The sequence below is a fragment of the Octopus sinensis genome, linkage group LG27 (assembly GCF_006345805.1).
Source record: "Octopus sinensis linkage group LG27, ASM634580v1, whole genome shotgun sequence".
In the NCBI taxonomy this organism is placed as follows: domain Eukaryota; kingdom Metazoa; phylum Mollusca; class Cephalopoda; order Octopoda; family Octopodidae; genus Octopus; species Octopus sinensis.
In genome coordinates, this window is record NC_043023.1 from 11,224,687 (window position 1) to 11,238,993 (window position 14,307).

At 36.0% G+C, this 14,307-nt stretch overlaps 3 protein-coding genes across 4 annotated transcripts in view; 1 reads left to right on the forward strand and 2 right to left on the reverse strand.

The window, feature by feature from the left end:
• LOC115225006 (zinc finger protein 239-like) overlaps nt 1-14,307 on the reverse strand; it is a gene marked incomplete at its 3' end in the record, with an annotated part of 188,247 nt that overhangs the window by 66,842 nt on the left and 107,098 nt on the right. The window lies entirely within an intron of this gene.
• The window catches only part of LOC118768185 (zinc finger protein 91-like), a 339,442-nt gene that overhangs the window by 49,821 nt on the left and 275,314 nt on the right, over nt 1-14,307 (reverse strand). The window lies entirely within an intron of this gene.
• Nucleotides 1-14,307, forward strand: part of LOC115225010 (zinc finger protein 208-like) — a 34,908-nt gene that overhangs the window by 12,535 nt on the left and 8,066 nt on the right. The window contains exons 5-7 of the mRNA XM_036514149.1: nt 1,144-1,458; nt 8,118-8,335; nt 8,588-8,755. Of these exons, the coding sequence (XP_036370042.1) occupies nt 1,144-1,458; nt 8,118-8,335; nt 8,588-8,755 (701 nt within the window). The remainder of the gene's footprint in view (nt 1-1,143; nt 1,459-8,117; nt 8,336-8,587; nt 8,756-14,307) is intronic.

The following is a 14,307-nucleotide window of genomic DNA, read 5'->3' on the forward strand; positions in this document are numbered from 1 at the left end:
GAAACCATATCGCTGTGATATCTGTGGGAAATCATTCTCTCAAAAGATTTACTTAACTACTCATACACGTATTCATACCGGTACGAAACCATATCGCTGTGATATCTGTGGTAAATCATTCTCTCAAAAATTTCACTTAACTACTCATACACGTATTCATACCGGTACAAAACCATATCGCTGTGATATCTGTGGTAAATCATTTGCAGTAAACTATGTATTAACTAATCACAAACGCACTCATACAGTTAACAAACCATACCACTGTAATATCTGTGGTAAGTCCTTTGCAGTAAATAGTACCTTCACAGCTCATAATCGCATTCACACAGGCGAAAAACCATATCACTGTGATATTTGTGGTAAAACATTCTCTCAGATGAATGATTTAATTCATCATAAACACATTCATACAGGTGAGAAACCCTATCATTGCGATATCTGTGGTAAATCATTCTCTGGAAGTGATGGCTTAACTACACACAAACGCATTCACACAGGTGAGAAACCATATAGCTGTGATATTTGTGGTAAAACATTCCCTGCATTTAGTAACTTGACTAGACACAAACGCATTCACACAGGTGAGAAACCATATCGCTGTGATATCTGTGGTAAATCATTCTCTCAAAAGTTTTACTTAACTACTCATACACGTATTCATACAGGTACGAAACCATATCGCTGTGATATCTGTGGTAAATCATTCTCTCAAAAATTTCACTTAACTACTCATACACGTATTCATACCGGTACAAAACCATATCGCTGTGATATCTGTGGTAAATCATTTGCAGTAAACTATGTATTAACTAATCACAAACGCACTCATACAGGGCACAAACCATACCACTGTAATATCTGTGGTAAGTCCTTTGCAGTAAATAGTTCCTTCACAGCTCATAAACGCATTCACACAGGCGAAAAACCATATCACTGTGATATTTGTGGTAAAACATTCTCTCAGAGGAATGATTTAATTCATCATAAACGTATTCATACAGGAGAGAAGCCTTATCACTGTGATATCTGTGGTAGATCGTTTGCTCGAAACTTAGTACTAAGTATTCACAAACGCATTCACACAGGTGATAAACCATATCGCTGTGATATCTGTGGCAAGATATTCTCTCTAAAAGATAGCTTAACTATTCACAAACGTCTTCATACAGGTGAGAAACCATATCACTGTGATATCTGTGGTAAATCATTCACTCAAAAAGGTATCTTAACTACTCACAAACGCATTCATACAGGTGATAAACCATATCGCTGTGATATCTGTGGTAAATCATTCACTCAAAACGGTAGCTTAACTACTCACAAACGTCTTCATACAGGTGAGAAACCATATCACTGTGATATCTGTGGTAAATCATTCCCTGGAAGTAGTGACTTAACTACACACACTCGCATTCATACAGGAGAGAAGCTACATCAATGTGATATCTGTGGTATGTCATTTGCTCAAAAAGGTAGCTTAACTATTCACAAACGTATTCACGCAGGAGAAAAACCATATCACTGTGATATCTGTGGAAAGTCATTTACTCAAAAAGGTAACTTGACTGCTCACATACGTTTGCATACAGGTGAGAAACCTTATAGCTGTGATATCTGTGAAAAGTCATTCACTGGAAAAGGTAGCTTAACTGATCACAAACGTTTGCATACAGGTAAGAAACCATATCACTGTGATGTCTGTGGAAAGTCATTCACTCAAAAAGGTAGCCTAACTAAACACAAACGCATTCATACAGGTGATAAACCATATCACTGTGATATGTGTGGAAAGTCATTCACTCAAAAAGGTAACTTAACTACTCACATACGTTTGCATACAGGTGAGAACCTTATAGCTGTGATATCTGTGGAAAGTCATTCACTGAAAAAGGTAGCTTAACTACTCACAAACGTTTGCATACAGGTAAGAAACCATATTGCTGTGATGTCTGTGGTAAATCGTTCACTCAAAAAGGTAGCTTAACTACTCACGTTTACATACAGGTGAGAAACCATATCAGTGTGATATCTGTGGTAGATCATTTGCTCTATACAGGAGAGGAAACACATCCTTGACATCATCATCATTTTCATCTCCAAGCTGTCCATTACCCAACAGAGTTCATTAATTCTCTGGAGCCACCTCGAGTTCCACCACAGAAACTTTTTCCGAAGATAGGAGTCCCAATAATGCTTCCAAGAAATTTAGATCCTCCTAAATTATGCGATGGGACAAGGTTTATTGTGAAGACATTATCACCTAATGTAACAGAAGCTACCATCATCACTGGATGTGCCTCTGGGGAAGAGGTTTTCATTCCAAGAATTACAACCAAACCAACAGACATGCCCTTTCAGTTCAAACGAACAATTCCCAGTACTATTTCACTTTGCACTGTCCGTTCATAAAGGTCAAGGTCAGTCTTTGAAATCTGCTGGTTTGCTTTTCTCATGGTCAACTTTGTTGCTTGCTCCAGGGCAGGTAATTTCCAAGACTTATTTGTCTTTGGTCCAAACCAGAAAACAAAAGAATGTTGTTTACCCAGAAGCTCTTAGATAATTTCCCTCAACATATGTCATAGAATTTCACTCCTTTCATAAAAGTTGTAAATTTTGGTTTTTGGTTTATTATTATTTTTTTTTTTTTTATGAATTCAGAATTGAATTCCCAATTAAAGAATAAATTATATCCCAATTGAAGAATAAACTGAAATTACATTAACAAATTTTTTTGCAACATATTTTACTTTATTTCTTCCAATATGTGAGGAAAAATTTCATTGCCAGTCAATACTGGGTGCCTCTGCTGGTTCATTATATAATCTTACTCTTACATGTTGTAAATCATTATTCATGATTATTATTATAATTATTGAATTAAAAATTATTTGTAATTTTAATTTTGGCTATGAAATGAAACAATTGGAGGTGATGATATTAAATAATTCCTAAAATAATTTATATCCAATAGATGTCGCCATTTTCTAACTTATTAATAATACCCAAAATTTATATATACATATATATATATATATATGTACTAGCAGAGATACCCTGCATTGCCTGTGTTACATGCAATTGAAGAATTAGACTTTTCTGTTATGAACTGGAATACCTATGATTCGAACTTCATCAAAATTGCAGAAATTGTAATCCTGACACATGTATCCCATACTACTGATTTTTATGCACAGATTCCAAAATTCCAGTCTTATAGAACCCATTAAAGGGACTTTGCTCCTGAAAACTGGAGGTCATGAGGCTCTAAAATGTGTGAGTTAAGGCCTGTATTGTGTGTGTGTGTTTTAATGTCAGGCAGAGAAGTTGAATCCTTGAGAATGTTTTTAACTTGGGTCTTATATCTAAAAGTGGTGTTATTGTATGGGGCTGAGACATGGCGAACAACAGTCAAGTCAAATAAGCAAATACAATCATTCATCAACAGATGCTTGCGTAGTATACATAAAATTAGATGGACCGAATACATAAGCAAAGTGGAGCTATGGCAAAGAACAAATCAAGTTTTGATTAGGGAGCAAATATTTAAGAAAAAGTGGAATAGAATTGGTAGCGCAATTAGAAAAGACACACCACATGTAGCTAAAAGTGCTTTACAGTGGAAACCGGATGGATATAGAAAGAAAGGTAGGCCTAAGGACTTGTGGTGGAGATCAACACAGAAGGAATTAGAGAAAGGGGGACATTCATGGCAGAGTATAAGTACAGAAGCCAAAAATTATGCGACATGGAATTCAACTATAAGTGGCCTATACTCTGCGTTAGAGGGTTAAAGGCATAAAGAAAGAAGAAGATATATATATATATATACACATATACAAGTATACATATCATCATCATCATCATCATTTAACGTCCGCTTTCCATGCTAGCATGGGTTGGACGGTTCAACTGGGGTCTGAGGAGGCCGAAGGCTGCACCAGGCCAGTCAGATCTGGCAGTGTTTCTACAGCTAGATGCCCTTCCTAACGCCAACCACTCCGAGAGTGTAGTGGGTGATTTTATGTGCCACCGACACAGTACCAGACGAGGCTGGCAGACGGTCACGCTTGGATGGTGTTTTTATGTGCCACCGACACAGGTGCCAGATGAGGCTGGCGAACGGCCACGATCGGATGGTGTTTGTTACGTGCCCACAGCACGGAGGCCAGTCGATGCGGTACTGGCTACGGCCATGTTCGGATGGTTTTCTTGTATGCCACCGGCACTGGTACCACAAAGATACAAATTCCATTGATGTTCATCTATTTTGATTTGATTTGATTTTGATTTTGATATATATACATTTGTGCAGATGTATACATATGGTGGCTGCCCCCTCGTTATCGAGTATGGCCATTGCATGAAGCTTAATCAATGTTGTTATCATGCAATGCCTATGCAAGAAGATTTCTTTTTAAAATGAGGGAAGGCTGTGCACTGAGTCAATCCCACTCACTAAGCAACAGCAGCCATAATCCGAAAAGAAGAACAAATCAACATCATCGGTAACCACTGAGCTGCAGGTTTTATGTCGGAGTTATCCCAGTTACCTGAGTTACATTCTCCTAGAAGGATGCCCCAACAAAGGCTAGGTGTCCTTCATTCCCAATGGTTTAACCGTGCGATCGGGTATTCAGTCCGATTATTTCTATGTCCCCGCGCATGATACAGCCTTAAGACATTTATTGGTGGGTTTTGTTTCTCATCCCGCAGGGTGTCCAATAAACACCCTTCTCACCAAGCAAGCTTGGCGGGGTTACTAGTTTAGTCGCTGACGACCTGACCCTGCAACAGGTTGTACTGGGTTACATGTTACCAGTAGCACTCAAAAGTGACCTGACATAATATATATGTATACATATATATAAACATATATACATATATATAAACACATAATATATATATTGTAAGTATATATGTGAGATAATAGTTTCAGTATTTAAGTGAAAACATCTGACATTACAGTTGAGAGATGCTTTTATTTCACTTGTCATGTAATACTGAAGTAGAGAAGATATGATATTGCTGTGGGCTTGGCCTAGGAGAGAGGTTATAAATTTGTTTGCCCATGACACTACATGGACCCTAAGTAAGGTATGTGTAAGATTTGAATGAAATTGGTTGTGTAGTTCTCAGGTTTTAGGGATTCACACTGACAGACAGACACACATTCTCATCTTTATAGATATAGATGTGTGTGTGTGTGTGTCTGACATCAACATTCAACAGACTGAACTAAAGTAAAGTGAGGTTCTGATCTTGTGATGGTTTCAATCGTTGCGTAGAGAAATAGAGGGACATAGCAATGACATGAATGGGTATAAGTCTGATCGATTAAGAAGCAAAAAGCTGGGTTAGCCAGCTGTTTTTATTAATGAAATGCTAGACGTTCTAGAAACTTCCAAGAGAAATGCCAAGCTTTTTGAATGATTAAGAATCAGGTCTCATAACTTTGATGCTTAGAGAAGACTATGGAAGGGAGGTTGCTCTATCATCTTTCTTGCAATGGAGATCATTCCAGTATCTAGATTCTGCTACAGACTCATTCCTTTCTTCCGAAATTGCTGGCCTTGAGCAAAAATCTAATGCCGATATTAATTTATAATGTGTATCAAAACTTTAAGAGGAGAGTGGCGAAGAGAAAGCGAAATAAAGTATATGGGCAACAAGATCTCTTAAGAATATTTCTACAGAAATTCTAGTCAGCATTGATTTTTAGCTACAACGTTTGGCATCGAGAAGACAGATGTAAATAATAAAACTTCAGATAACATAATATTGTAAAGATCACTGCTAATGCCGTAGAACGTGGTGTTGGCTTATAAGAACATTTAATATACGTTATGATATATTACGGTTGCTTAATGAAATATGCTGCCAATGTAGGATTTAGGATTGGCTAAAATAACATAACTTTTAGCTCGTAACTTTATAATTCATTTCTAGAAAATAATCTTCAGCATTTCAAAACAGCATTCTTTCCTTCTTAAATAATAATCTGGCGAAATTTGAGATGTATCAAATTCCATATCTACTATTAAGTATAATGATGAAAATTTTCCCTTTTACCGAATTTAAAATTAACAGAGAATCATAATATTAAAAATGATCAACTATCTCAGATGCTTCTGTGGAATTTTAGGATAAACTTAACTTCTGTAAATTTGATTTAAATATATTTTAATCTATTCCAAATAATCTTGTTTCTAATCTTTTCACCAGATACCGAAGGTTCGTTTCCTTCATTTCATGTCTAGTTTCGTATCTTGTTTTTATAATTCCCATTAATAAAATATAATTTCGTCTAGATATACTTTACAATCCAAGGTTTAAAAAGTCTGTATTATATTTTTATGTGTATTTTGATGCAATTAAAAAGGAAAAAAATGATAACATTTATTTTATAACAAATGGTTGATGACATAACGTTCACAATCTCCAGACTGATTTCGTTTCGCTGTTTACCGTGTCGGTTTTTCAATCGTCTTACAATTCAATTATCCGTTGAAACGTCTCTTAAGCTTAATTAAAGACATTTCACATTAAACCCGGATTTATATAAAACACCAGGTAAGTAATTAATATACATTTCGGTTAAGTCGACGTCTTTGAATGCTTTGCCCTTTTATGTGTACGAAATATACCGTAATTAATTGAGTTTAATTGATTATAGCAGTCACATAAAATGATAATTAATTAGTGAACTCAGGTGAATGTCGCAAACCGTTTCTGCGTGGTCCCTTTCGCTTTGTATCGGCGATCGTTGTCTACGTGTATATTGGGGTAAATTTGGACAAGTGCACCCGAAAGATATGCCTCTGTTTATACGTTATATAGGAAAACAGAAATTCACTTATAATGATAGAAAAACCAAAAATGACTGTCGTTCTGTTGTGGTTAGGGATACGAGAATAATGATACAGTGCCAAAGGGACAGGATTAGGGAGTTGGAGGCAAGCATCGTGCATTAAGCGGAGAGATATAGAGACGTAGCTTGGTTTAGTGTGGTAAAGTGTGAAGTTTTCTTGTTAAAAGTGGGTGAAAAACACTGCTTCTAGAACTCAGTTGCACATTTATGTGGGTACTACTACCGAACTGTGGTCCCGGTGCGCGCACTCGCGCATCCGCGCTATTTAGTCGTAAGTAGTCGATCCTAGAACGACTTTTTAACCGTAACCCTAAACTTAGTTTGTTTAAAATGTTGAATAATATCTGAAGGTGGAGGAGCCGATGCCTGTGAATATGTAGACATTACCTCAAGGTTGTAGAATATAATTTTAATAACAAAATAGAAAGTAACTCATGAGGTAAAAATTTATATCCACGGTTTATCCTTATGAAAACATACTAACATTTCTATTATTGAATCTCTCCTTTTAAACTATTTTCTTTATTTTATATTGTTTCTATATCATTTCAGAACATCAGACGTCTCTGGCATGAACGGACTTTTACTTGAGATACGTCATGAATATTAATAAACTTTGAAAGACTAAAGGAAGATGTGATAAATAACAGATATAAACATGTTTATATAATATATCTATGATCAATAACTGAAATACTGTGTTCTTGTCTGAGATTGATAGATATTTCACTTCCTCACTGCCTGAAATATTTCCATTTCACATTCTAATTAAACATGGATACATTTACAAGGAAATTTATGGCCTTCGGATACTGAAGTCAACAGAAACATATATATATAAGAAGAAATACAAGAAAAATATTTATTTATTGTGGTAGTATCAGAAACATTATAGAACAATGAGTTATGGGGGAAATGTAGAGGATGGCTTGTTTCTTGAAGAGATGACGAAAGAAGGAGAAAAATTATCATACCATTGTGATATTTGCAAAAAGTCTTTCTCTCGGAAAGGGTACCTAACTACTCATAAACGCATCCACACAGGCGAAAAACCATATCACTGTGTTATTTGTGGTAAAACATTCCCTGACTGTAGTTACTTAACTGCACACAAACGCATTCACACAGGTGAGAAACCATATCGCTGTGATATCTGTGGTAAGTTATTCTCTCAAAAATGTAACTTAACTGCTCACAAACATTTGCATACAGGTGAGAAACCATATGACTGTGATATCTGTGGAAAGTCATTCACTCAAAAATGTTCCTTAACTACTCACAAACATCTGCATACAGGTGAGGAACCATCTCACTGCGATATCTGTGGCAAGACATTCACTCGAAAAGGTCACTTAGCTACTCACATACGTTTGCATACAGGAGAGAAACCTTATCACTGTGATACCTGTGGTAGATCATTTGCTCGAAACATAGTATTAAGTATTCACAAACGCATTCATACAGGTGATAAACCATATTGCTGTGATATCTGTGGTAAGTCATTCACTCAAAAAGGTAACTTGGCTACTCACGTACGTTTGCATACAGGTGAGAAACCATATCACTGTGATATCTGTGGTAAATCATTCACTCAAAAAGGTAGCTTAACTGCTCACAAACATCTGCATACAGGTGAGAAACCATATCACTGCGATATCTGTGGTAAATCATTCCCTGGAAGTAGTGACGTAACTAAACACAAACGCATTCACACAGGAGAGAAACCATATCAGTGTGATATCTGTGGTAAATCATTCACTCATAAATGTAACTTAACTGCTCACAAACGTGTGCATACAGATAAGAAACCATATCACTGTGATATCTGTGGAAAGTCATTCACTCAAAAAGGTAGCTTAACTACTCACATACGTTTACATACAGGTGAGAAACCATATCAGTGTGATATCTGTGGTAGATCATTTGCTGTGAATGATACTTTAATTAAACACAAACTCATCCATACAGGAGAGGAAACACATCCTTGACATCATCATCATTTTCATCTCCAAGCTGTCCATTACCCAACAGAGTTCATTAATTCTCTGGAGCCACCTCGAGTTCCACCACAGAAACTTTTTCCGAAGATAGGAGTCCCAATGATGCTTCCAAGAAATTTAGATCCTCCTAAATTATGTGATGGGACAAGGTTTATTGTGAAGACATTATCACCTAATGTAAGAGAAGCTACCATCATCACTGGATGTGCCTCTGGGGAAGAGGTTTTCATTCCAAGAATTACAACCAAACCAACAGACATGCCCTTTCAGTTCAAACGAACAATCCCAGTACTACTTCACTTTGCACTGTCCGTTCATAAAGGTCAAGGTCAGTCTTTGAAATCTACTGGTTTGCTTTTCTCATGGTCAACTTTGTTGCTTGCTCCAGGGCAGGTAATTTGCAAGACTTATTTCTATGGTCCAAACCAGAAAACAAAAGAATGTTGTTTACCCAGAAGCTCTTAGATAATTTCCTTCAACATATGTCATAGAATTTCACTCCTTTCATAAAAGTGGTAAATTTTTTTTTTCTTTTATCAATATTACTACTTTCTTATGAATTCAGAATTGAAATCCCAATTGAAGAATGAACTGAAATTACATTAACACATTTCTTTGCAACCTATTTTGCTTTATTTCTTCCAATATGTGAGGAAAAATTTCATTGCCAGTCAATGCTGGGTGCCTCTGCTGGTTCATTATATAATCTTACCCTTACATGTTGTAAATCATTATTCATGATTATTATTATAATTATTGAATTAAAAAATGTTTTGTAATTTTAATTTTGGCTATGAAATGAAACAATTGTAGGTGATGATATTAAATAATTCATAAAATAATTTATATCCAATAGATGTCGCCATTTTCTAACTTATTAATAATACCTATAATATATATATATATACTAGCAGAGATACCCTGCGTTGCCCGTGTTACATGCAATTGAAGAATTAGACTTTTCTGTTATGAACTGGAATACCTATGATTAGAATTTCATCAAAATTGCAGAAATTGTAATCCTGACACATGTATCCCATACTACTGATTTTTATGCACAGGTTCCAAAATTCCAGTCTTATAGAACCCGTTAAAGGGACTTTGCTCCTGAAAAATGGAGGTCATGGGGCTTTAAAATGTGTGAGTTGAGGCCCTTATTGGGGGTGGGTGTTTTAATGTCAAGCAGAGAAGTTGAATTCTTGAGAATGTATGTAACTTGAGTCTTATCTCTATTGTTTGAAATAGGAAATATATGTACACTCTTTACTCTTTAACTTGTTTCAGTCATTTAACTGCGGCCATGCTGGAGTACTGCCTTTAGTTGAGCAAATCGACCCCAGGACTTACTCTTTGTAAGCCCAGTACTTATTCTATTGGTCTCTTTTGCCGAACGGCTAAGTAACGGGGATGTAAACACACCAGAATCGTTTGTCAGCAATGCTAGGGGGACAAACACACACACACATAAATATATATACATATATACGACAGTCTTCTTTCAGTTTCCGTCTACCAAATCCACTCACAAGGCCTTGGTCGGCCCGAGGCTATAGTAGAAGACACTTGCCCAAGATGCCACGCAGTGGGACTGAACCCAGAAGCATGTGGTTGGTTAGCAAGCTACTTACCACACAGCCACTCCTGCGCCTGCGTATGTTCACTGGGTTTGTAAAAGAGAGCAAAGCTACAGGAAACCAAAAGACGAATGATCATAATAAGATGCATTATGTATCTATAGTAATTGTTAAGGTGTGACCCAACTTAAATAAAAATTAACAACTGTGTGACGTGAGGGTGAAGGAGAAATGAAAGTGTCACGTCTGGAGTTTGCAAATGACCACTATACTGATACGTAACTGGGAAGAATAAATTTACAATCTACAAATGTCTTTGAATAACCAGTCACTCATCTGGGAAGGCCTTGAAATCAATGTTACCATCTGGGGACTATGTGTGACCCAGTGATAATAAAAAGACTGAAAATAGGTCTGCAACCAAATAACTTTACTCAACACTTTGTAACTGAATTAGTGGAGGCAAAGATGCCTCTCATTTACTTGACAATTTATGCACCACATTGTAGAAATCACAATCTAAGTATATCTGAAAGCAAAGTCTTACACTGTTGTACCATTGAATTACAAATAATGCTCATTTTTTATGCTCGGGTGACCCTACAGCTTCCAAGAGTACAACTGTATTCATCTTTGCTTAGATAAAATGAGTAAATTGTGGGTGTTAAGTCCCCATAAAGAGGTCTTTTTAACTTCTAAGAAGATGAAGTTTTATAAATATTACTTCATTTGTGTCTAATATGTATGGTTAAAATTTCATCAATGGCAAAATATATGAATTGTCATGGGGGTTATGGCCCTTATGCATAGAATATAATTTCCAAATTTCGTAAAGATCCCTTCAGTACTTTTAACCTAGTTTTGGATCATAAAAGAAATGACTAAAATTTGGGAGTTAAGTCCCCCATTAGAGTGTCTTAGAATCCTCGTGAGAAGTGGAAACTTTGAGAATACTTTTTGATGCTTGTCGATATCCATGGTTGAATTTTCATCAACATCAAAAATTTATGAATTTTCATGGGGGTTCTGCCCCCTTTAAGCCATCTAAAATTCAAACCAAACATATTGCATTATACCCACCCTTATGCATTGAATCTAAGTTCCAAATATGATAAGGATCAATTCAGTAATTTTGGTCCATGAAATTGTATGAAACATGCAGCATTACCCTTCTCCCAAGGCTTGGATTTTCTGTTCCAAATTTCATTAGGATCTTTGCAGCACTTTTCGAATGTATAAGTAACACATAAAGCCATTGACTTTGATATAATAGATATGAATGTGCACACATACATACATGTATATATATATACATGTGTGTTTGTGTGTATTCTATATATATATATCTATACACACACTCACAGATAAATTGATAGATACAACTGAGTGGGCAAAGAAATATATGAGACACAGCCTAGTGCTTTTTTATGTTGATAGCCTGGTGTTTATCCTGTCAGTTTTGGGGATGTAAATAAACAACAGCAGTGATGAAGGTGAAACATAGGGACAAAGACACATAATTTTACACATATATATACGATTGATTTCTTTCAGTTTCTGCCTACGAAATCCATATGTATATATATATATGAAACTACAGGAGTAGTCAAAAGCGCTAATATGAAGTAATAATATGTAAATAATATGTAAATAATATTTTTACAACCATCCAGCATCCTGAACATCTTTTTTCTTTCATATATATATGTATATATATATATATTTACACACACACAAAGATAAATTGATAGATACAACTTAGTTGGCATCCAAAATATGAGACACTGCCTAGTGCTTTTTTTATTTTAATAAGCCTGGTACTTATTCTATCAGTTTCTACTTATGAAACCGGTAAGTAATGGGTATGTAAATAAATAAACAGCAGTGATGAGGGAGAAACACAGAGACAAAAACACACACATAGACTTCATATAATCGTACATATATATATACGATTGATTTCTTTCAGGTTCTGTCTACAAAATTCACTGACAACGCTCAGGTTGGTCTGAGGCTATAGCAGAAGACACATGCCAACTCAACACACGGTATGACTGAACCCAGGACCGTGTGTTTGGGAACCAAATTTGTTACCATACAGCCACACCTGCACCTATATATATGTGTGTGTATGTATGGGTGTATATAAATGCATGTATATATGTGTACATATTACATGTACATGTATATATATATATATATGAATGTGTGCATATTACATGTACATGTATATATATATAGTTATCATCATCATCATCGTTTAACGTCCGCTTTCCATGTTAGCATGGGTTGGACGGTTCAACTGGGGTCTGGCAAGCCCGAAGGCTGCACCAGGCCAGTCAGATCTGACAGTGTTTCTACAGCTGGATGCCCTTCCTAATGCCAACCACTCCGAGAGTGTAGTGGGTGATTTTATGTGCCACCGACACAGGTGCCAGACGAGGCTGGCAGACGGCCACGCTCGGATATGTATACATGTGTATATATATGTGTACATATTACATGTACATGTATATATATATATATATGTATTTTGGAAATGTATCTAAGATATGGCTGGAGGAAAATGTGCCTAATGATTAGAAAGAGGGACTCATTGTGAAATTGCCAAAAAAAGGTGATTCAAGCTTTTGCGAAAAATTATAGAGGGATTATGCTATTATCAGCTCCCTGAAAAGATTTTAACAGGATACTTTTAGAGTGGATGAGGGCAGCAGTAAAGTATAAGCCGGATTTAGGAAGAACCGTTCATGTGGAGTTCAAATCGCCACTCTTTGTATCATCGTAGAGCAAAGCGCAGAGTGGAAAGCACCGCTTTATATTAACTTTATTGATTTCGAAAAAGCATTTGATACTGTAGATAGGGAAGGCTTATTGAAAATTATGCAGCACTATGGCATACCAAACCAGTACATATCTATAATAAAAGCATCTGACATTACAGTTGAAAGATGTTTTTGTTTCATTTATGAGAAGTAATACTGAAATAGTGGACAAGACATGATATCACTGTGGGCTCGCCCTAGGCAAGAAGTAAAAAGTTTTTTTTGCCCATGACACTACATGGACGCTAGGTAAGGCATGTGTAAGATTTGAATGAAATTGGTTGTGTAGTTCTCAAGTTTTAGGGATTCATGCTGACAGGCAGATGCACATTCTCATCTTTATATATATAGATGTGTGTGTGTCTGACATCAACATTCAACAGACTGAACTAAAGTAAAGTGAGGTTCTGATCTTGTGATGGTTTTCAATCGTGGCGTAGAGAAATAGAGGGACATAGCAATGACATGAATGGGTATAAGTCTGATCGATTAAGAAGCAAAAAGCTGGGTTAGCCAGCTGTTTTTATTAATGAAATGCTGGACGTTCTAGAAACTTCCAAGAGAAATGCCAAGCTTTTTGAATGATTAAGAATCAGGTCTCATAACTTTGATGCTTAGAGAAGACTAAGAAAGGGAGGTTGCTCTATCATCTTTCTTGCAATGGAGATCATTCCAGTATCTAGATTTTGCTACAGACTCATTCCTTTCTTCTGATATTGCTAGCCTTGAGCAAAAATCTAATGCCGATATTAATTTATAATGGGTATCAAAAATTTAGAGGAGAGTGTCGAAGAGAAAGCGAAATAAAGTATATGGGCAACAAGATTCTGTTAAGATTATTTCTACAGAAATTCTAGCCAGCATTGATTTTTAGCTACAACGTTTGGCATCGAGAAGACAGATGTAAATAATAAAACTTCAGATAACATAATATTGTAAAGATCACTGCTAATGCCGTAGAACGTGGTGTTGGCTTATAAGAACATTTAATATACGTTATGATATATTACGGTTGCTTAATGAAATATGCTGCCAAT